At 64.9% G+C, this 20,944-nt stretch overlaps 1 protein-coding gene across 1 annotated transcript in view; it reads right to left on the reverse strand.

Moving 5' to 3' along the window:
• The window catches only part of COL11A2 (collagen type XI alpha 2 chain), a 77,350-nt gene that overhangs the window by 12,727 nt on the left and 43,679 nt on the right, over positions 1–20,944 (reverse strand). Inside the window, exons 35-63 of the mRNA XM_084648126.1 lie at positions 20,182–20,235; positions 19,742–19,786; positions 19,097–19,150; positions 18,731–18,784; positions 17,847–17,900; positions 17,576–17,683; positions 17,385–17,474; positions 17,253–17,306; positions 16,886–16,993; positions 16,439–16,546; positions 16,309–16,362; positions 16,142–16,195; positions 10,783–10,890; positions 10,097–10,150; positions 9,953–10,006; positions 9,814–9,867; positions 8,846–8,899; positions 7,973–8,080; positions 7,734–7,787; positions 7,504–7,557; positions 6,995–7,048; positions 6,236–6,289; positions 5,787–5,894; positions 5,160–5,213; positions 5,012–5,065; positions 4,436–4,543; positions 3,941–3,994; positions 2,179–2,214; positions 2,030–2,083 (exon numbers count right to left, since the gene is read on the reverse strand). Coding sequence (XP_084504252.1) covers positions 2,030–2,083; positions 2,179–2,214; positions 3,941–3,994; positions 4,436–4,543; positions 5,012–5,065; positions 5,160–5,213; positions 5,787–5,894; positions 6,236–6,289; positions 6,995–7,048; positions 7,504–7,557; positions 7,734–7,787; positions 7,973–8,080; positions 8,846–8,899; positions 9,814–9,867; positions 9,953–10,006; positions 10,097–10,150; positions 10,783–10,890; positions 16,142–16,195; positions 16,309–16,362; positions 16,439–16,546; positions 16,886–16,993; positions 17,253–17,306; positions 17,385–17,474; positions 17,576–17,683; positions 17,847–17,900; positions 18,731–18,784; positions 19,097–19,150; positions 19,742–19,786; positions 20,182–20,235 — 1,953 coding nt within the window. The remainder of the gene's footprint in view (positions 1–2,029; positions 2,084–2,178; positions 2,215–3,940; positions 3,995–4,435; positions 4,544–5,011; positions 5,066–5,159; positions 5,214–5,786; positions 5,895–6,235; positions 6,290–6,994; positions 7,049–7,503; positions 7,558–7,733; positions 7,788–7,972; positions 8,081–8,845; positions 8,900–9,813; positions 9,868–9,952; positions 10,007–10,096; positions 10,151–10,782; positions 10,891–16,141; positions 16,196–16,308; positions 16,363–16,438; positions 16,547–16,885; positions 16,994–17,252; positions 17,307–17,384; positions 17,475–17,575; positions 17,684–17,846; positions 17,901–18,730; positions 18,785–19,096; positions 19,151–19,741; positions 19,787–20,181; positions 20,236–20,944) is intronic.

A 20,944-nucleotide genomic window follows, 5' to 3' on the forward strand; every position in this document is an offset into this window, starting at 1 on the left:
ACAATTCCCCTCTTGGATCAGCTAACCCCTGCCCAGCAAGCTGAGGTCAGGGGGGTGCTGCATCCGTACCGCCAGCTGTTTTCCAACCAGCCTGGACGCACTAATCTGACTGTCCACCGGGTGCAGACAGGGTCGCACCCGCCGATAAGATGCTCCCCCTTCCGAGTCACAGGGAAAACTGCTCAGGACCTGGAAAGAGAGGTCCGGGACATGCTGGCTTTTGGGGGTGATCCAGCCATCTGCCAGCCCTTGGGCCTCGCCGGTGGTGCTGGTCCCCAAAAAGGACGGGTCGGTCCGGTTCTGTGTGGACTATCGGAAGCTCAATGCCATCACTGTATCTGATCCCTACCCCTGAGGCCAGACGAGCTCCTAGACAAGCTGGGAGGAGCTCGGTACCTTACCACCATGGACCTTACAAAGGGCTACTGGCAAGTGCCGCTGGATGCAGATGCCCGGCTGAAATCGGCTTTTATCACCCCTCTGGGGCTCTATGAGTTCCTGACCCTGCCTTTCGGCCTCAAGGGAGCGCCGGCCACCTTCCAGCGCCTGGTGGACCAGCTACTGAGGGGGATGGAGAGTTTTGCCGTGGCGTATATTGATGACATCTGTGTCTTTAGCCAGACCTGGGAGGACCACGTGTCCCAGATTAGACAAGTGCTGGACCGACTCCAGGGGGCTGGGCTGATTGTAAAAGCGGAGAAGTGCAAGGTGGGGATGGCTGAAATATCCTACCTGGGCCATTGGGTGGGGAGCGGCCGCCTAAAGCCGGAACCAGCCAAGGTGGAGGTGATCAGAGACTGGCCCGCTCCCCACACCAAAAAGCAGGTCCAAGCCTTTATTGGGATGGCAGAATACTACCGAAGATTTGTGCCCCACTTTAGCACCATCGCCACCCCCATCACGGAGCTATGCAAGAAGGGGAAGCCAGACAAGGTGGTCTGGACTGAGCAGTGCCAGGAGGCTTTCCGGGCGCTGAAGGAGGCTCTGGTCAGTGGCCCAGTTCTGGCAAACCCAGACTTTGACAAGCCCTTTGTGGTGTTCACCGACGCCTCAGACACGGGGCTGGGGGCGGTGTTAATGCAGGAGGATGAAAAGGGGGAGAGACACCCCATCGTGTACCTGAGCAAGAAGTTGCTACCCCAGGAGCAACACCACGCGGCCATCGAGAAGGAGTGCCTGGCCATGGTGTGGGCCCTCAAGAAACTAGAGCCCTATCTCTTCGGGCGACACTTCACCGTGTACACCGACCACTCTCCGCTGACCTGGCTGCACCAGATGAAAGGAGCCAACGCCAAACTCCGAGACGGAGCCTGCTCCTGCAGGATTACGACACGGATGTGGTCCATGTGAAGGGAAGTGCCAACCTGATAGCGAATGCGTTGTCCCGGAGAGGGGGCCCCGAACTTCCCCAGGTCACTGGTCACAGTGACCCCACTCAGTTCAGTCTCGAAGGGGGGAGAGATGTGACGATGTGACTCAGCAGGGAGGGGGGAGTGTTGACCTGGGAATGTGCCCTGGGGATGGGAGACCTGAGAGCCTGTCACCTGAGCCAGGAGGGGGAGGGGGAAGTAACACCTCTGCCCAGGAATGTGAAGAGAGGCCACAGAAGGGAACCTGCTGGGTGGGTTTAGTTTCAGTTTGGGGCTGGGTGGAGGAACACAGGGAACCCCAGGGCTGGGGTCTAAGCTCCCTGCTCCCCCAGAAGAACTTGACTGAGGGGTCCTGGGTGTACCCACAAGCTCTGTTTTGGACTGTGTTCCTGTGGTGCAATAAACCTTCTGTTTTACTGGCTGGCTGAGAGTCTCAGTGAATCCCAGGAAGAGGGGTGCAGGGCCTGGACTCCCCCACACTCCGTGACAGGGGGGCAGGGCAGGGCAGGGGGCAGGGTAAGTAACCGAGCCAGCAAGGGGCACGGCGCTGTGAGCGAGGGATGGGCGGGGACCAGGGGGAGCAGACAGAGCACAGGGAACAGACGGTGTGAGGCAGCAGGTCAAAGGGAAGCAGGGGGGGAGTGGGGGGTGTCACTCACCGGGTGTCCAGGGGGGCCGGGGACACCTCGCTCGCCCTTGGGGCCGGCTTGTCCCTGGCAGGGAGAAAACAGAGACGTCAGCTGGCTGCAGGGCTGACGGGGGCAGGGGGAAGGGCACCCCCTGCTGGGGCACCAGGGACAGCACTTACCGTGGCTCCCTTCGCACCCTTGGGACCGGCTGGGCCCTGCAAAGCAATGACAGGACAATCAGAGACACGGGGGGCTGGGAGTGGGGGGCGCTGTCAGCCCTCAGGCAGGGGGAGGGGCGATGTGACAGGATCGCCCTCTATTCACACCCCACTGTAATGCACCTAGTGAGGTCCCTTTGCACACCAGTGACTGGCTGGTCCGTGAGCTCACGGGGCCCCATGCAGCCATGTCGTACGCACGTCACGGACAGGCTGCAGTCACGACTGACAGGTCTGGGGTGGCGACAAGGACAAGGGCTCGCGTCCAACCCAGCGCCGTCCGAGCTTATGGGCCAGCACCTAGCAAGCGGCTGTGCTCTGGCACGGACGGGGCAGGAACAACCAGGGCTGAGGCCAGGTCTACACTGCAGACTGTATCGGTGTAACCACATTGCTCAGGGCTGTGAATAATCCACCCCTGAGTGAGGCAGTTACACCGACCTGCCCCCGTGTGGCCAGCTCTGTCCTGGGAGAGCTTCGCCCGCCAACACAGCACCGGCCCCTCAGGGAGGTGGATTAACTCCACCGATGGGAGAGCTCCCAAGTGTCGACGTGCCCTGAGCTCAGCTCACCCGTCCCACCGATTCCATGTCCCCTCACTCCGGGGGACAGAGCATTATCTAGGGGTCCCCACGGGAGCGCGCATGTCACAGGGGCTGAGCTATCCAAGGGGGGGCGAACATCCTATGCTCTCACTCCCTGCCCAGCTCTTTCACCTTTGAGGACACAAGAAACCAGCCGTCGGCCCCTGGGATAGACCCCGACCTGGTGCTTGGCCAGCAGTGGTTAGAGACCACGCCCAGCCTGTTAGGGTTCGATCTGGGCAGCATTTTATCTTTATTCTCCTGTGACCATCTGACCTCGACACCTTGTCACCAGGACTCACTGACCACCTGCCGCTCTGTAGTGAACAAAGCTTCTTCTATTGTTTATTGACCCTAATCCTGGGCTGCGAGCTGTGTGGGTAATGCCATCTGTGGGGCTACCGGCTACATGAAATCCCCTATCGGGCCTGTCCAGGAGAGGGCTGGCAGTGCAGAACACATGGCCTGGGGTGCAGACCGGGGCGGGAGCGGGCTGGGGTCACCCTGCAGCACTAACCCAGGCTGGTGGGGCCGGGCGTGACCTGGGCGTGGCTGGCAGTGCAGAACACACGGCCTGGGGGGCAGACCGGGGTGGGGACCAGGCTGGGGTCACCCTGCAGCACTAACCCAGGCTGGTGGGGCCGGGCATGACCTGGGCATGGTTGGCAGGCGGTGACTGTATCCAAATCTCGGGGTGGGACCTGCATGTGGCTGGATAGTGCAGAACACACGGTCTGGGGGGCAAGCCGAGGCGGGGAACGGGCTGGGGTCACCCTGCAGCACTAACCCAGGCCGGTGGGGGCCGGGTGTGGCCTGCGAATGGCTAGCAGGTGGTGGCTGTACCCAGCCCTCGGGGGGAGCATGCATGCTGGGGGCTAGTTGTGGGGGGTCCAGGCTGGGAGCTCCAACAGCAAGGCACCGTAGGGCACCCCAGGATACCGGGCAGCCGATGACAAAGCCCCTGCCCTAGTCTGGACTGCACCCCGTAGTGTCACGGGCATGTTACAGGGGATGCCCAGACACAAGGGTAAGGGGCAGGTGACAAAACGGGGCCCATTACAGGTGATGCTCAGACAGGGGGGCCATGGGGTGAGGCCCAGACCCACAAGTGGCACAGGGGAAGGTCAAAGGTCACTCACAGGAAGGCCCGGGGGCCCGGCAGGTCCGATGGGGCCGGTAGCACCAGGGATCCCCTGCAGGGACGAGAACAGAGAGCAAAATTAGCGCAAGAACAGAAGCACCCTAATTAACCCCTCACAGCCCAGACTTCACAGGGGCTCCCATGCTCACCCCCCGTCTGCCCTGGGTCCAACACAGCCTCCTCCCTGGGCAGCCCTGCTCACCACACCCACCCTCAGAGCAATGATTAGAACCCAGGAGTCCTGGTTCCCATCCCCTCTGCTCTAACCCACCAGACCCCCCACTCTTCTCCCAGAGCCAGGGATAGAACCCAGGAGTCCTGGCTCCCAGCCCCCCCTGCTCTAACCCACTAGACCCCACTCCCCTCCTAGAGCTGGGGAGAGAACCCAGGAATCCTGGCTCCTGGCCCCCCAAGCTCCCACTGCTCCCCACATGGCAGGGGTCTCTGGCAGGGGGTCTGGCAGTGGAGAACTCCCCCCCACCCCAATACTCACAGTCTCTCCTTTTGACCCCAGGGAGCCCTGCGGGCCAGGCAGGCCCCGGTCTCCTTTCTCTCCCTGCTCGCCTGGAGGCCCGATCAGACCGATCAGACCAGGATGGCCCTGGGGAAAGACAGACAGTGGTCACTGCAGGACAGACAGATGGGGGAAGGCATCGAGGGCTGTGTGTGGGACAGCCTGGGCGTGTTGATACGGACAGTGTGTGGGGAGGGGTCTGTGCGGGGTCTCTGTCCCGGGCTCTCACACACCCTTGTGCAGGCTGTGGGACGTGCACCCCAGGGATACTCGCACGCTGTTGTGCTGATGTGCCTCGTTCACACAGGCTTGTGTATCGCTTGTGCCACACTCGTGATGTGCGTGTCGTGGGCGTTCCTGACTCTCGCTGCGTTCACCGGCACTGTGCACCACGTGTGCGCTGGCATGTTCCCGGGCGCTGCGTGGCGTGGGCTGGTGTCACGTGGCACACGCTGGTGCACACGGGTGCACGGGGCGTGTATCATTCCCCCCCACCCGCTGGTGTATTGTGCGTTCACACACAGGCTGTGTGCCCCCCGTGTGCTCCCCGCTCACCTTCTCTCCTTTGGCTCCGGAGTCCCCTTTGAGGCCGGGCAGCCCCGGGGGGCCCTGCAGGGAGACACAAGCCGACGGGTTAGCCGGGGAGGAGAGGGGGCTCCCCAGCTGGGGATGCTGTCACAGGGGAGGGCAGAGTCACACTCACCACAGGTCCCGGGGGGCCCGCCTGGCCCGTTGCACCCGGCTTGCCTTGTTCTCCCTGCGGAGGATGGAGAGAAGAGGTTAGAGCTAAACGCTGCCCTGACCATGCCCCAGGGTTGCCCCCCACAGCCCAGCCCCAGAGGCCCCACCCTGCTCTGGGACTCCCGGCCTGGAGGCAGGGGTCCTGCTCCCCACCCTTCTGGGGCTCCCCAGTCGGAGGCAGTGGGTCTCATGTGCTGACTGCCCTGGACAGGCCTGCAGTGGGGAGAGCTCCACTCTCAGCCCATTGGCATCGGGGGAGGGCAGTTCTGGATTTACAGCGGGAGTGGGGGGGCAGCTGAGACCAGCCCCTGTGTGTCTGGGGCTCAGGGATCCATCAGCAGGCCGGGAAATACAAGCATGGATTGCGGAGCTGGGGTCAGACCCCCCCACTCCCAGAGCCGGGATAGAACCTAGGAGTCCTGGCTCCCCATTCTAACCACCAGCCCCCACTCCCCTCCCAGAGCCGGGGATAGAACCCAGGAATCCTGGCTCCCAGCCCCACCGCTCTAACCCACCAGCCCCCACGCCCCTCCCATTGCTGGGGATAGAACCCAGGAGTCCTGCTGGCATGCAGCTGGCTGTCACTTACCACTGAGCCAGGGATGCCTCTCAGCCCATCAGGCCCCTGCTTGCCGGCCGGTCCCTGGGGCCCCACAGGGCCAGTCTTGCCAGGAGGTCCCACGGCACCTGGCTCGCCCTGGGGGACAGAGGGGCAGGGTGAGCTCGGGGATGGGCGACAGGTTCACAGCTGTGGCGGGGGTTCCTTGGCATCACCCACCCCGTTGGGGTCAGCGACCATCCTGGGGCTCCCCATCACACCGACCCCAGTGCACTGTGGGACAGGAGCCCTTGGCGTGGCTGGGCCGCGGCCTGGCTGGCTGTACTGGGAGCTCCCAGCCTGGGCCTAGGGACAGACCCCGCTGCACCTCGTCTCTGGGGAGCTCCGAGGTGGGTCTGACCCCAGGGGATCCGGGACCCAACACCTCCCCAGCAGAGACCCCACCTGGGGGAAGGGCCCACGGAGCCTGGTTCACTTACCTTAGTGCCCTTCTCACCCTGACGCCCCTCGGGACCCGGGGAGCCTGCGGGGCCCTGCAGAGAGAGGAGACGGAGGTGAACAAGGGAATGGGGCACGGGGCCTGTCCCCTCTAGGGGGCGCCGGTTCCCATCCAGCCCCAGGGCAGGGACTGGCTGTCTCAGGGGGCAGGGAATGGGGCACGGGGCCTTTCCCCCTCTAGGGGGCGCTGGCTCAGACCCGGCCCCAGGGCAGGGACTGGCTGGCTCAAGGGGGGCAGGGAATGGGACACGGGGCCTTTCCCCTCTATGGGGCACTGGCTCAGACCCGGCCCCAGGGCAGGGACCGGCTGGTTCGGTGTGGGGCGGGAGGGGTCCCTAGAGCTAAGAGGTTTCCCTGTCATTAGCTGCCGCACTCTGGGCTGGGCGTTTCGCTTGCTGCCTGGGACGGGAAGGAATTTCCTGTCCTCGGTGCCAGAGGCGGCTTCACAAATCCCAGCCCCACCCTCCCCGCAATGAGATTCCCAGGGAGCCGGATTGGTGTGTGCACTTGCGTGTGTCTGCTGACCCCTGCGGGCGGGGTCACTGTGGCTGCAGAGGGGGTGGGTGCCCGGAGTGCGGGGGGGTCTCTGTAGGTGCAGGGGATTTTGTCCTGTGCCGGTCAGAGTCCCTATCACACAGTGGCTGGGACAGCAGGATGCCTCTGCCCTGCTCCTGGGGGACGGCAAGAGGAGAGGGGTGACCTGGGCAGGGCAGGGGGGCCCAGACAGTCCCATCACTTACCCTCTTCCCTGGAGGGCCTGGGGGGCCATTCTCTCCTGTCGGGCCTGGCGAGCCCTAGAGAGAGAGAGAGAGAGAGAGCTGGAGTTAGGAGAACCAATCTAATCCAGAACATCACAGAGAGGGGAACCCGGAGAGGAGGGGAATCTGATCCAGAACATGAGGGAAAGGAGAACCCAGGGATGGAGGGGGTCTGATCCAGAACAGGGGAACCCGGAGCAGGCTGGGGGCAGATACAATCAGAGAGGGGGATCCGGAACATCGGAGGCGGGTTCCAATCCAGAACATCAGAGGGGCCAATCAGGAAAGTCGGAAAGAAAGGAATCCAGAGAGGGACCCCATCTGGAAATTGGGGGGCGCACGGAGTCTGATCAGACTGTTGGGGGACTCGGAGGGGCACAGATCCCATCCGGAGCGCTGGGGACACAGGTGGGGTGTCCAGTCCAAATGTCAGGGGAGATCCACTCCAAACCGTCCGGGGGGGGGACCCCATCAGGGCCCTGGTCACTCACCAGCTGCCCGGGTTCCCCATCCTCGCCTCGCTCGCCCTTTGCCCCGTCCTGGCCCTGGAGGGGGAAAACAAGCCCTGAGTCAGCAGGAGGCCTCAGCAGGGACCCCAAACCCCAGCTGGAGGGCCCCAAACCCTGCTGCATTCCCCCTGGATCCCCACCCGACCTCCGAGCACCTCCCCTGCCCCCAGACTGCAGGGACCTGGAGGACAATGCATGGGGCTGATACTTACCCTGGGGCCCATTTCACCTGCGGGGCCCGGATCCCCTGGGAAACCAACAGGACCCTGGAAGAGACAGGAATTAATTAGCCTGAGCCACCTCCTCCTACAGCCAGGCACAGAACCTAGGAATCCTGGTTCCCAACATCCCGACCCGATCTAACCACTAGACCCCACTCCCCTCCCAGAGCTGGGATAGAACCCAGGAGTCCTGGCTCCCCCTCCTCCGGTCTCTGCGCCGCGTCACTCACAGGGTTTCCCTTGGGCCCGTCGTCTCCGGGGGGCCCTTTCCCTCCAGGGGGTCCAGCTGCACCGGCGGCTCCCGTTTCTCCTTTCTCCCCTCGCTCTCCTCGCGGGCCCTGGGAAGGAGACAGAGCATGCAGGGGGGTATCAGTCAGTGTGGGGTTCGTGAGGAGGGGGAGGATGAGGGGAGTAGCCTGGCTGAGGGCAGAGCTCTGGGGGTCAGCTCTAGGGGAGGGGTCCCAGCCCCAGTGTCCCTTGGGGAGATCCTCTATGTGTGCAGGGGAAGGAGTCTCTTCTGTGGGGGCCTGTCGGGGGGAGGGGTCCTGGCCCCAGTGTCTCTGGGGTGGGGTCCACAGCCAGGAAGCGGGGAGCACTCCAGACTTGGGGGGGTTCCTGTTGGAAGAAAGGGGCTCTGGGGTGGTCCTCACTGGGTGGGGGAAAGGCCAGGCCCGGCCCCAGGTCTCCCCAGGCAAGGCATGGGGACAGATGGGCCCTGAGGGGCCTTTGGCTGGGGGGAGCAGTGCTCTGGGGGCCCCTGACAGGAGACACCCCCCAAGAAGGGGTCCCTGGCTGGAGGCTGACAGCTCTGGGTGGGCCTTAATAAGGAAGAGACAAATGTGGGGAGCTGGCCACGGATTCCCATAGCAGGCAGGGCCCCAGTAGAGGGGATGAAGAAGGGCTCGGGGGGCTCCTTGGTGGGGGACGGAGCGAGGCCGTCCCATGGGATAGGGGCTGGGCAGCCAGGTGTGGGCGAGGACCCGGGGGAGCCCCAGGGGGGTAGGAGAGGGACAAATGGGGGGAGGGGGTTTCCGGGGGGTTAGTGGCCGTGCTGCCAGGTAGGATGTGCGAGGGAGCAGGAGCAGGGGGACCTGAAGACTCACCTTGACTCCTGGCTCCCCGGGGATGCCGGGGGCCCCCGACTCGCCAGGCTCACCCTGAAATGAGAGAGACATCAGCGCTCACGCTCCGACCGGTCCCCCTCTGGATGGTCCCAGGAGCCACAGCGCAGCAGCAGCCGACAGGCCCTGTGTCACTAGATCCCACGCCCCTCCCCTCCCAGAGCTGGGACAGAACCCAGGAGTCCTGCTCCAGCCCCACATTCCCATGGGCGAGTGGTGGTGGGTCCCTTTGACGCCTGCAGTCTGTGACTCTGAGTCCCCCCATGCGTCCCCTCCCTTCACGGGCTATGGGGAGAACAGGGTCACCCGCACTGCCCTCTGCATGCTCTGCACAAGGACAGTGACTCATCCAGTCTCAGGCTGCAGGGCGGCAGGGTCAGGAGGGGATTTGCTCCCCGAGACTCAATTGGCCAGCTGTCTCTGGGGCTTTTCCTCGGAAGCATCTGGGCTTGGCCCAGCCGGAGACGGGGCACCACACAGTGGGGGCTGGTGCTCTGAACGGCTACAGAGACACCTCTGTCTGGCTGCTGAGTCTGGCTCACATGCTGGGGGTCCCCAGATTGGGGGCAGGGAAGGAATCTCCCCCAGGACAGACAGGCAGGGCCCTTGGGGGGTTTCCCTTTCCCCTGCAGCGCGGGGTGTGAGTCACCGGCTGGGCTCAGCGGATCAGGTCCCTGCCATCACAGGGGTGTTGGCCCTTGGGGCCCCTGGGGCCCTCCTGGGCTCAGCTGTTGCGTCCCCAGGCTTGGTCCCCTGGAAGCTGACACGCGTCAGTCCAGCCAAGTCGCGGGGCTGGGCACAGGGTGACAGGGAGAGATTCTCTGCCCGCTTCTGTCCAGGGGCCAGGCTGGAGAGAATGGGCCCTTCACTCCATGAAATCTACCAGCCCCACTGCCCCTCCGCACCCTCCCAGGGCTGGGAGAGAACCAAGGTGTCCTGCCACCACCTACCTTCTCTCCAGGGGGGCCCAGGTTGCCAATGCCTCCAGGGCCGCCTTGGGGTCCCTGCAGGGGGAGAGAGCAGAGCTGGTTACCTCCGAGGATGCCCTGGGCAGAGCTGACAGGGGTGGGGGGCGGGGGTGGCACTTACGTCGGCTCCGGAGGGTCCGGCTGGGCCACGCGGCCCCGGTGGTCCTGGGGGGCCCTGTGGGGAGAAAGAACAAGGTGAGGGGAGCTCTGGGACATTCCCACCTGGAGGGGGAACTGGGAATGGGGGGCAGCCAGGGTCACTTACCATGGGGCCCACGTCACCTGTCTCGCCCTTTTCCCCCGCCGGGCCCGGCAGACCCTAAGGAGAGACAGAGAGCGTCAGTGCGGGGCACATCTGGACTGGGGGGAGAGGGCAGATCAAGAGGCACATCTGGATTGAGGGAGATGGCGGAAGCAGGCAGCACATCTAGATTTGGGATGAAGAGGGTTCTAGACCTAGGACACATCTGGATCTGGAGGATGGGGGGGGAGAGATGGAGGGACACATCTGGATTCAGGATGGGATGGTGGTCCAGAGGGAGGGACACATCTGGATCCAGGTAGGTGGGGAGGAGGGCACACAGGGATAGCTTCCCCCACCTCCCAGAATAGCTGGCTTGGGGGTGGGACCCAGCAACAACTGGCCAGTAGTCGCACCTTCATGCTGCCCAGCAGTTTGGGACAGGAAGTGAAGGGGAATCCTGTCCCCAGCTAGAACTGCACCATGGGACAGGTGTTACTTAGGGAGGACGGACTGTGTGGCTAGGGCTGGGGCCATGGCTAGGTAGCGGGGCTCGGGTCGGGTCTGGGTCCAGGGGAGAGGACGGAGACAGGGGGGAGGTATGGAGCATGGGGGTGGGGCCAGGTGCAGGGGCAGGGCCAGGGCACCGGAGTGGCTCAATGCGGGACAGAGGGTGCAACCCTGCAAGGCCAGTGACAGGCCCCACTCACCTGCAGCCCGATGGGGCCAGGCGGCCCATTGAATCCACGGGTTCCTTCGTCGCCCTTCGCCCCAAAGTGGCCCTGGGGGCCCCGAGCGCCCGGCTCCCCGTCAGCCCCCTCGACACAGACACGAGAGAGAGTGAGACAGGCTGTGAGCGGCCCCAGGAAGACGGGACTCACTGAGTGGGCAGGGGAGTTGGGGGAGGTCTCGTCGCTGTGGGAGCAGCGGGAAACTCTGCCACCACCGTTCCCCATTGACGGGACCCCCTGGAATCCCACCCACACTCCATCAGTGCGATGTGGGGCCCCTGTGCCATCAGGAACCAAGCACTTCACCCCATGGCATGAGTGAGGGGCTGGGACACTGCGCTGCCAGGAGACAGGGACCCTCTGCCAAGCACGGAGCAGACCGGGCTCCATCACCCTCAGCTACGCACCCCCAGCCAGGGAGCCAACCAGGCTCCATCACCCAGGCCCTGCACAGACCCAACCCAGCTCCCTCATCCAGCTTGGCAAACAGCAGACCCGGCTCCATCACCCTCAGCTCTGTCCCCCAGCCCAGCATGGAGCCAACCTGGCTCCATCACCCCCACCCTGCACGGAGCAGACCCAGCTCCATCCCCCTGCCCTGAACGGGGCTAACCCAGCTCCATCCCCTTGACCTGCACGGAGCCAGCCAGCTCCATCCCCATCAGCTCCACGCCCTGCCCTGCACGGAGCCAGCCAGCTCCATCCCCATCAGCTCCACGCCCTGCCCTGCACGGAGCCAGCCAGCTCCACCCCCCCCATCAGCTCCACGCCCTGCCCTGCATGGAGCCAACTCAGCTCCATCCCCCCCATCAGCTCCACGCCCTGCCCTGCATGGAGCCAACTCAGCTCCATCCCCCCCATCAGCTCCACGCCCTGCCCTGCACGGAGCCAACTCAGCTCCATCCCCATCAGCTCCACGCCCTGCCCTGCACGGAGCCAGCCAGCTCCATCCCCATCAGCTCCACGCCCTGCCCTGCACGGAGCCAACTCAGCTCCATCCCCATCAGCTCCACGCCCTGCCCTGCACGGAGCCAACTCAGCTCCATCCCCCACATCAGCTCCACGCCCTGCCCTGCACGGAGCCAGCCAGCTCCATCCCCATCAGCTCCACGCCCTGCCCTGCACGGAGCCAGCCAGCTCCATCCCCCGCATCAGCTCCATGCCCTGCCCTGCATGGAGCCAGCCAGCTCCATCCCCATCAGCTCCACGCCCTGCCCTGCACGGAGCCAGCCAGCTCCATCCCCCCCATCAGCTCCACGCCCTGCCCTGCACGGAGCCAGCCAGCTCCATCCCCCCCATCAGCTCCACGCCCTGCCCTGCACGGAGCCAGCTCAGCTCCATCCCCCCCATCAGCTCCACGCCCTGCCCTGCACGGAGCCAGCCAGCTCCATCCCCCCCATCAGCTCCACGCCCTGCCCTGCACGGAGCCAACTCAGCTCCATCCCCCGCATCAGCTCCACGCCCTGCCCTGCATGGAGCCAACTCAGCTCCATCCCCCGCATCAGCTCCACGCCCTGCCCTGCACGGAGCCAACTCAGCTCCATCCCCCCCATCAGCTCCACGCCCTGCCCTGCACGGAGCCAACTCAGCTCCATCCCCATCAGCTCCACGCCCTGCCCTGCACGGAGCCAGCCAGCTCCATCCCCCCCATCAGCTCCACGCCCTGCCCTGCACGGAGCCAGCCAGCTCCATCCCCATCAGCTCCACGCCCTGCCCTGCACGGAGCCAACTCAGCTCCATCCCCCACATCAGCTCCACGCCCTGCCCTGCACGGAGCCAGCCAGCTCCATCCCCATCAGCTCCACGCCCTGCCCTGCATGGAGCCAGCCAGCTCCATCCCCATCAGCTCCACGCCCTGCCCTGCACGGAGCCAGCCAGCTCCATCCCCCGCATCAGCTCCACGCCCTGCCCTGCACGGAGCCAGCCAGCTCCATCCCCATCAGCTCCACGCCCTGCCCTGCACGGAGCCAGCCAGCTCCATCCCCCCCCATCAGCTCCACGCCCTGCCCTGCATGGAGCCAACTCAGCTCCATCCCCCCTATCAGCTCCACGCCCTGCCCTGCACGGAGCCAACTCAGCTCCATCCCCCACATCAGCTCCACGCCCTGCCCTGCACGGAGCCAACTCAGCTCCATCCCCCTCATCAGCTCCACGCCCTGCCCTGCACGGAGCCAGCCAGCTCCATCCCCCGCATCAGCTCCACGCCCTGCCCTGCACGGAGCCAGCCAGCTCCATCCCCCCCCATCAGCTCCACGCCCTGCCCTGCACGGAGCCAACTCAGCTCCATCCCCATCAGCTCCACGCCCTGCCCTGCACGGAGCCAGCCAGCTCCATCCCCCCCATCAGCTCCACGCCCTGCCCTGCACGGAGCCAGCCAGCTCCATCCCCCCCATCAGCTCCACGCCCTGCCCTGCACGGAGCCAGCCAGCTCCATCCCCATCAGCTCCACGCCCTGCCCTGCACGGAGCCAGCCAGCTCCATCCCCCCCATCAGCTCCACGCCCTGCCCTGCACGGAGCCAGCCAGCTCCATCCCCATCAGCTCCACGCCCTGCCCTGCATGGAGCCAGCCAGCTCCATCCCCATCAGCTCCACGCCCTGCCCTGCATGGAGCCAGCCAGCTCCATCCCCATCAGCTCCACGCCCTGCCCTGCACGGAGCCAGCCAGCTCCATCCCCCGCATCAGCTCCACGCCCTGCCCTGCACGGAGCCAGCCAGCTCCATCCCCCTCATCAGCTCCACGCCCTGCCCTGCACAGAGCCAACTCAGCTCCATCCCCATCAGCTCCACGCCCTGCCCTGCATGGAGCCAGCCAGCTCCATCCCCCCCATCAGCTCCACGCCCTGCCCTGCACGGAGCCAGCCAGCTCCATCCCCATCAGCTCCACGCCCTGCCCTGCACGGAGCCAGCCAGCTCCATCCCCCCCATCAGCTCCACGCCCTGCCCTGCACGGAGCCAGCCAGCTCCATCCCCATCAGCTCCACGCCCTGCCCTGCACGGAGCCAGCTCAGCTCCATCCCCCCCCATCAGCTCCACGCCCTGCCCTGCACGGAGCCAGCCAGCTCCATCCCCCCCATCAGCTCCACGCCCTGCCCTGCACGGAGCCAGCCAGCTCCATCCCCATCAGCTCCATGCCCTGCCCTGCACGGAGCCAACTCAGCTCCATCCCCATCAGCTCCACGCCCTGCCCTGCACGGAGCCAGCCAGCTCCATCCCCCCCATCAGCTCCACGCCCTGCCCTGCACGGAGCCAGCCAGCTCCATCCCCATCAGCTCCACGCCCTGCCCTGCACGGAGCCAGCCAGCTCCATCCCCCCCATCAGCTCCACGCCCTGCCCTGCACGGAGCCAGCCAGCTCCATCCCCATCAGCTCCACGCCCTGCCCTGCACGGAGCCAACTCAGCTCCATCCCCCACATCAGCTCCACGCCCTGCCCTGCACGGAGCCAGCCAGCTCCATCCCCATCAGCTCCACGCCCTGCCCTGCATGGAGCCAGCCAGCTCCATCCCCATCAGCTCCACGCCCTGCCCTGCACGGAGCCAGCCAGCTCCATCCCCCGCATCAGCTCCACGCCCTGCCCTGCACGGAGCCAGCCAGCTCCATCCCCATCAGCTCCACGCCCTGCCCTGCACGGAGCCAGCCAGCTCCATCCCCCCCCATCAGCTCCACGCCCTGCCCTGCATGGAGCCAACTCAGCTCCATCCCCCCTATCAGCTCCACGCCCTGCCCTGCACGGAGCCAACTCAGCTCCATCCCCCACATCAGCTCCACGCCCTGCCCTGCACGGAGCCAACTCAGCTCCATCCCCCTCATCAGCTCCACGCCCTGCCCTGCACGGAGCCAGCCAGCTCCATCCCCCGCATCAGCTCCACGCCCTGCCCTGCACGGAGCCAGCCAGCTCCATCCCCCCCCATCAGCTCCACGCCCTGCCCTGCACGGAGCCAACTCAGCTCCATCCCCATCAGCTCCACGCCCTGCCCTGCACGGAGCCAGCCAGCTCCATCCCCCCCATCAGCTCCACGCCCTGCCCTGCACGGAGCCAGCCAGCTCCATCCCCCCCATCAGCTCCACGCCCTGCCCTGCACGGAGCCAGCCAGCTCCATCCCCATCAGCTCCACGCCCTGCCCTGCACGGAGCCAGCCAGCTCCATCCCCCCCATCAGCTCCACGCCCTGCCCTGCACGGAGCCAGCCAGCTCCATCCCCATCAGCTCCACGCCCTGCCCTGCATGGAGCCAGCCAGCTCCATCCCCATCAGCTCCACGCCCTGCCCTGCATGGAGCCAGCCAGCTCCATCCCCATCAGCTCCACGCCCTGCCCTGCACGGAGCCAGCCAGCTCCATCCCCCGCATCAGCTCCACGCCCTGCCCTGCACGGAGCCAGCCAGCTCCATCCCCCTCATCAGCTCCACGCCCTGCCCTGCACAGAGCCAACTCAGCTCCATCCCCATCAGCTCCACGCCCTGCCCTGCACGGAGCCAGCCAGCTCCATCCCCCCCATCAGCTCCACGCCCTGCCCTGCACGGAGCCAGCCAGCTCCATCCCCATCAGCTCCACGCCCTGCCCTGCACGGAGCCAGCCAGCTCCATCCCCCCCATCAGCTCCACGCCCTGCCCTGCACGGAGCCAGCCAGCTCCATCCCCATCAGCTCCACGCCCTGCCCTGCACGGAGCCAGCTCAGCTCCATCCCCCCCCATCAGCTCCACGCCCTGCCCTGCACGGAGCCAGCCAGCTCCATCCCCCCCATCAGCTCCACGCCCTGCCCTGCACGGAGCCAGCCAGCTCCATCCCCATCAGCTCCATGCCCTGCCCTGCACGGAGCCAACTCAGCTCCATCCCCATCAGCTCCACGCCCTGCCCTGCACGGAGCCAGCCAGCTCCATCCCCCCCATCAGCTCCACGCCCTGCCCTGCACGGAGCCAGCCAGCTCCATCCCCATCAGCTCCACGCCCTGCCCTGCACGGAGCCAGCCAGCTCCATCCCCCCCATCAGCTCCACGCCCTGCCCTGCACGGAGCCAGCCAGCTCCATCCCCATCAGCTCCACGCCCTGCCCTGCATGGAGCCAGCCAGCTCCATCCCCATCAGCTCCACGCCCTGCCCTGCATGGAGCCAGCCAGCTCCATCCCCATCAGCTCCACGCCCTGCCCTGCACGGAGCCAGCCAGCTCCATCCCCATCAGCTCCACGCCCTGCCCTGCACGGAGCCAGCCAGCTCCATCCCCATCAGCTCCACGCCCTGCCCTGCATGGAGCCAACTCAGCTCCGTCGTCCCGCCCTGCCCAGAGCTGGCACAGCTCCTTGCTACCAGCTGCAGGAGGCTATCTGAGGGGTGCAAGGTACTTACGGTTGCTCCAGGCTGCCCGACTGGGCCCATGGGACCTGGGGGGCCTGGGGGACCCTGGAAGGAAGAAGACGGGGGTCAGTGGTGCTGAGACACAGATATCCCGGGCAGGAAGGGGGGGGGGAATCAGCCCCTGTCTCGGGTCAGGGGAGCTCCAAGCTCATACTCACGTGCTCTCCCTTGTTGCCTTTGCCACCCTTCTGGCCCGGCTCACCCACCTCGCCCTGCGGAGAGAGGAGAAGGGAGGTTTAGCCCATTGCCGCATGCAGGGTCAGGACACAGACACAGACAGGGCCTTACCTTATCGCCATCCTCACCAGCACCCCCGGGGGGCCCCGCTGGGCCAGGCAGCCCAACGGGACCCTGGACTCCGTCACGGCCAGCGGGGCCTATGGGACCTTTCTCACCCTAGGGAGAAACAGAGTGGAGTGAGGTGCACAGAACCCAGGAGTCCTGGCTCCAACCCATCCCCCATTGTAACCCACCTGACCCCATTCCCCTCCCAGTACTGGGAACAGAACCCAGGAGTCCTGGCTCCCCGCTCCCCTGCTCTAGCCCACTAGGCCCCACTCCCTTCCCAGAGCCAGGATAGAATCCAGAAGTCCTGGCTCCCAGGCCCCCCTGCTCTAATCACGACACCCCACTCCCCTTCCAGAGCTGGGATAGAACCCAGGAGTCCTGGCTCCCATCCCCCCCTGCATCCAACTAAGCCCCACTCCCCCCATGCCCTCTGTGCCCCCTACTCACAGGAACTCCTTTCTCTCCAGCGGGGCCTGGGGGCCCTTGAGGGCCCGGTCTGCCTGGGGGTCCGATGGGGCCGCCCTGCCCAGGGCCACCTCTCTCTCCGGGCGAGCCCTGGGGGGAGAGAGAGGAGGAGTCACTTGCTGCCCCCCACAGCAGGGTCCCCCCGACACACATTGCGGGGACCGGGATCAGGGGTGAGGGAGGGGCGGATCAGGGGGGTTAGAGGTAGGAGGTTAGGGAGGAGAGGGGCTGATGGGGGAGGGAGGGAAGGGAGGTCAGAGAAGGGTTGGGGAGGTGGGGGCCTAGGGGAATAGTTGGGGGGAAGGAGTTGAGGGAGGGGCTAGTGCGAGGGTCCCCACATCATACTCACTGCGGGTCCTGGGGGTCCGGCCGGCCCCTCATTCCCTTTCAGCCCCGTGCCGCCCTGCGGGAGAGAAGCACAGGTCAGGGCCTGCTGGCACCAGTGGGGGGGGGCATTTGAGTGGGGGGGCCGGGTACTCACCGGGGTGCCAGGCAGCCCCCGCTCACCGGGGAAACCGCGCAGTCCAGCAGGGCCGTCTTTCCCGAGGGCTCCCGGGGGGCCAGGGTCTCCCTGCGCCGGGGGAAGGAGAAGGAGGATTAGGTGGGTCCCCCTCCCTGCTCTCTGCAGCACAGCGCCCCCTAGCACCGCACTGGAGCATCACAGCTCCTTACCTTGGTTCCTTCTTTCCCAGAGGGTCCTGGCAAGCCCTGCTCTCCCGGGGGTCCGGGGGGGCCTGGGTGACCTCTCTCCCCCATCGGACCAGACTCCCCAGAAGCGCCCTAGTGCGGGGGGAGACAAGAAACAGTGTGAGACCTTCAGGGAATGGGCCAGACCCTTCGACCCCTGCCTCTTCCACCACCAGGGGGAGCTGCTGAGTAACTGCACCCTATGGGCACAGCCTCTCCCAGCCCACCTGGAAACCCCCACCACCCGGCTTCTTACCTGAGGTCCCACCACCCCCGGGGGGCCGGGGGGGCCCGTCTTGCCTTGGAAACCCTGAAAGACAGAGAGAGATGGGGGCATTAGCACGAGCCGCGGCAGATGGCTCTGCCCCCCACCTCCCAAGTGTAAGTGGAGAGTCACACAGGAGTGAGCGAGGAGCAACACAGGAAAGTGTGAGGAGTAACAATGGTGAATCCAGAGTGTAACGTGAATTTATGAGCAGAAATGTGGGGGTAACCAGAGACTAACATTGGAGTATGTGAGGAGTAATGCAGTGTAATACATCAGTGTACAAGGATTAAAATGGGAATACCGAGAGTTACATGGGCATAAGAAAGGAGTAAAGTGGGAGTAACCAAGAGTAACAGCGGAGTGAACAGAGAGCAATGTGGGAGAGAGGAGTAATGTGGGAGTAACCAGAGCGCAACGCAGGAGAGAGAGAGGAATAATACAGGAGTATCCAGAGAGTAACATGTGAGCAACCAGAATGCAAAGCGGGAGTGAAAGAGGAGTAACAGGAGTATCCAAAGCGTAACATAGAAGCATGTGAGGGGTAACACAGGAGTATCCAGAGAGTAATGGAGTAATTTGGGGTAACGTGGGAGTAACCAGAGAGTAACGCCAGAGTATGTGAGGTGTAATATGAGAGTAACGTGAGAGTAATCAGAGAGTAACGTGAGAGTAAGAAAGGAGGAACAGGGGGAATAATCAGAAAGTAACAAGATACTATGTGAGGAGTAATGAGGAAGTTTCCAGAGGTAGCCTTGAGTTACTTAGGTGTAACCCAGGAGGAACCAGAGTGTAACACGGGAGGAACCACAGAGCAACACAGGGGTAAGAGAAAAGTATCCAAAGCCCAACAGTTCAGTAACAGAGACACATACGACTTCTCCTCGCTGACCGGGATGCCCGGGAAGCCCGTCCTTGCCAGGGGGGCCCTGTGGGGAGGAAAAAGGAGAGGTCAGTGGGACAGGGGGAGATCGCAGGGGGAGGGAACTGGGGAGCAGTCAGGAGGGCAGGGGAGCCAGCTGGGGGGCCAGGGAGCAGGCGGGTGGGAATGGCAGTGGGAGAGAGCTGGGATGCAGGCAGGAAGGCTGGAAAGCAGGTGAGAGGGGGCTGAGAAGCCAGCAAGGAGGCTAGAGAGCAGGTGTGGGGTAGCTTGGATGCAGGGGGAGGGGGCTGAGGAGCCGGCAAGGGGCTGGGGGCAGGCAGAGGGGCAGGGGAGCCAGTAGGTAGGGTATGTTACTCACCGGTGGTCCTTTGGGTCCGGGGAAGCCGTTTGGCCCCTGGGGGCCCGGGAGTCCCTGTGGAGAGCAGAGCGGAGGTTAGGGGGGCTGGGGGGCCAGGGGAAGCAATGCCTGGCCCCAGGGACACCAGCTGGAGGCCAGCACGGCCAGGTGCAGGCGTCGCGAGCAGGGGCCAGGCCAGTGTTGTACCGGGAGGCCAACTGCACAAAGCCAGCCGTGTCGCATGGCAGTGACCCGTCCCTTGCACCAGGGACCTGCTGAGGCTGCTGTGCACCGTGCCGGGCCCAGCAGCCGTGACTGGGGCCGTGCGAGCATTGCACTGCCATGACCTGCCCCTCACACCAACAAATCTGGAGCCGGCTCACGGAGAGGCTGAACAGTGATAGCGACATTTGGACAGGGCAGGCTGAATGAGGCCTGGCGGTGGTGAGCAGAGGCCTACTGCGAGTGTTGCACTAATGTGACCCATGCCTGGCACACCTGTTGCACAGGGCCCTGGAGAGGTGAACAGGCATGGGCACAAGGCAGGGCAGGCTGCACGAGGCCCAGCAGTGGTGTTCCAGGCCCAGCTGGTGCAGCGAAGGGTGGTGCCCAGTGCCCAGGGCTTTTTGCACACCCAGGTCCCCCCCATGCCACGCTCACACTCACCCTTTCCCCTGGAGGGCCGTGGGGGCCGTCACCGCCAGAGGTGCCCTGCAGGGGGAGACAAATGTGAGGGGCAACCGGAAGCATGTCCCCTTCCAACACACACTGACACGTGTACACAAATGTGTACATTCATCCCTGTGCATGTACACACGCCCATTTTCACACTCACACACACTCAGATGCACACAGATGCACAGAGACAGACACACAGGGACACACAGAGAGACGCAGATGGGACACACACACACAGACAGGGACACACAAACACACACACAAAGGAACACATTCAGCCTTGCATGTTTGCACACCCAGAGCCTACTCACACTTGCTGACATCTGAGCCCTGCCCAGACCCAACCCTGTGACACACTGACCCCACCCCACCCCGACACTCAGACCAACGGACAGACCCTGTGCCCCAGCCCCTCCCCCAGCACCCACCTTTGCCCCCAGCTTTCCAGTGGCTCCTCGCGGCCCCCGCTGGCCCCTGGGACCCTGGAGGAATGAGACAGAGGCGGGTGAGTGTCTGAGCCCTGGCTCTGCCCCCTTCCATCCTCCAACCCCCACTTCCCAGGGGGCAGAACCCGAGCAAGTCACACAGTGCCCTGGGGGCGTTCAGGAGGATCTCAGGGGTGGAGGCAGCAGACGGGAGGGACCCACCAGCCACCTAGGACACATGATGGGCACATGACCCCCAGCCCTGATAGGGGAATGCCGGATCCCCCCAACCCCAGATGGGAGGATTAAGGAAGGTAGGTGGAGAGGGATATTTGCCTCCCCACCAGAGAGGGGCCCAGCCCTGAAGCCCTGTGCCACGGCAGGGTGGAGCCCAGAGGGGACACAACATGTATGAGTCAAGCTGGGGGGTGAGCCCCATGTCAGGGGGAGTGGCTGGCTCCAGGGGTCATGGGCATGACCTCACTGGGGACTGGGTGAGGTGGGGATCCATGTGTGGGGCAGGGGCTGGGATGGGGAGGCCTGCACTGGGCACGGATGGACAGATGGACAGAAGAAACGTGGATGGGAGAAGGAGGGGATGGAGGTTTCGGATGGAGAAAGCAGAGGGAAGGATGGACAGACAGATGAGAAGGGACGGATGGAAGGGGATTGGGACTGAGGCCTGGGGCAGGGATGGGAGGACGGAGGGCTGGATGGAAGGAGAACACAGATGGAAGGATGGACAGATGTGAAGAGATGGATCGCG

This window comes from Lepidochelys olivacea, assembly GCF_965140295.1.
Source record: "Lepidochelys olivacea isolate rLepOli2 genome assembly, chromosome: 14".
Taxonomy (NCBI): Eukaryota; Metazoa; Chordata; order Testudines; family Cheloniidae; genus Lepidochelys; species Lepidochelys olivacea.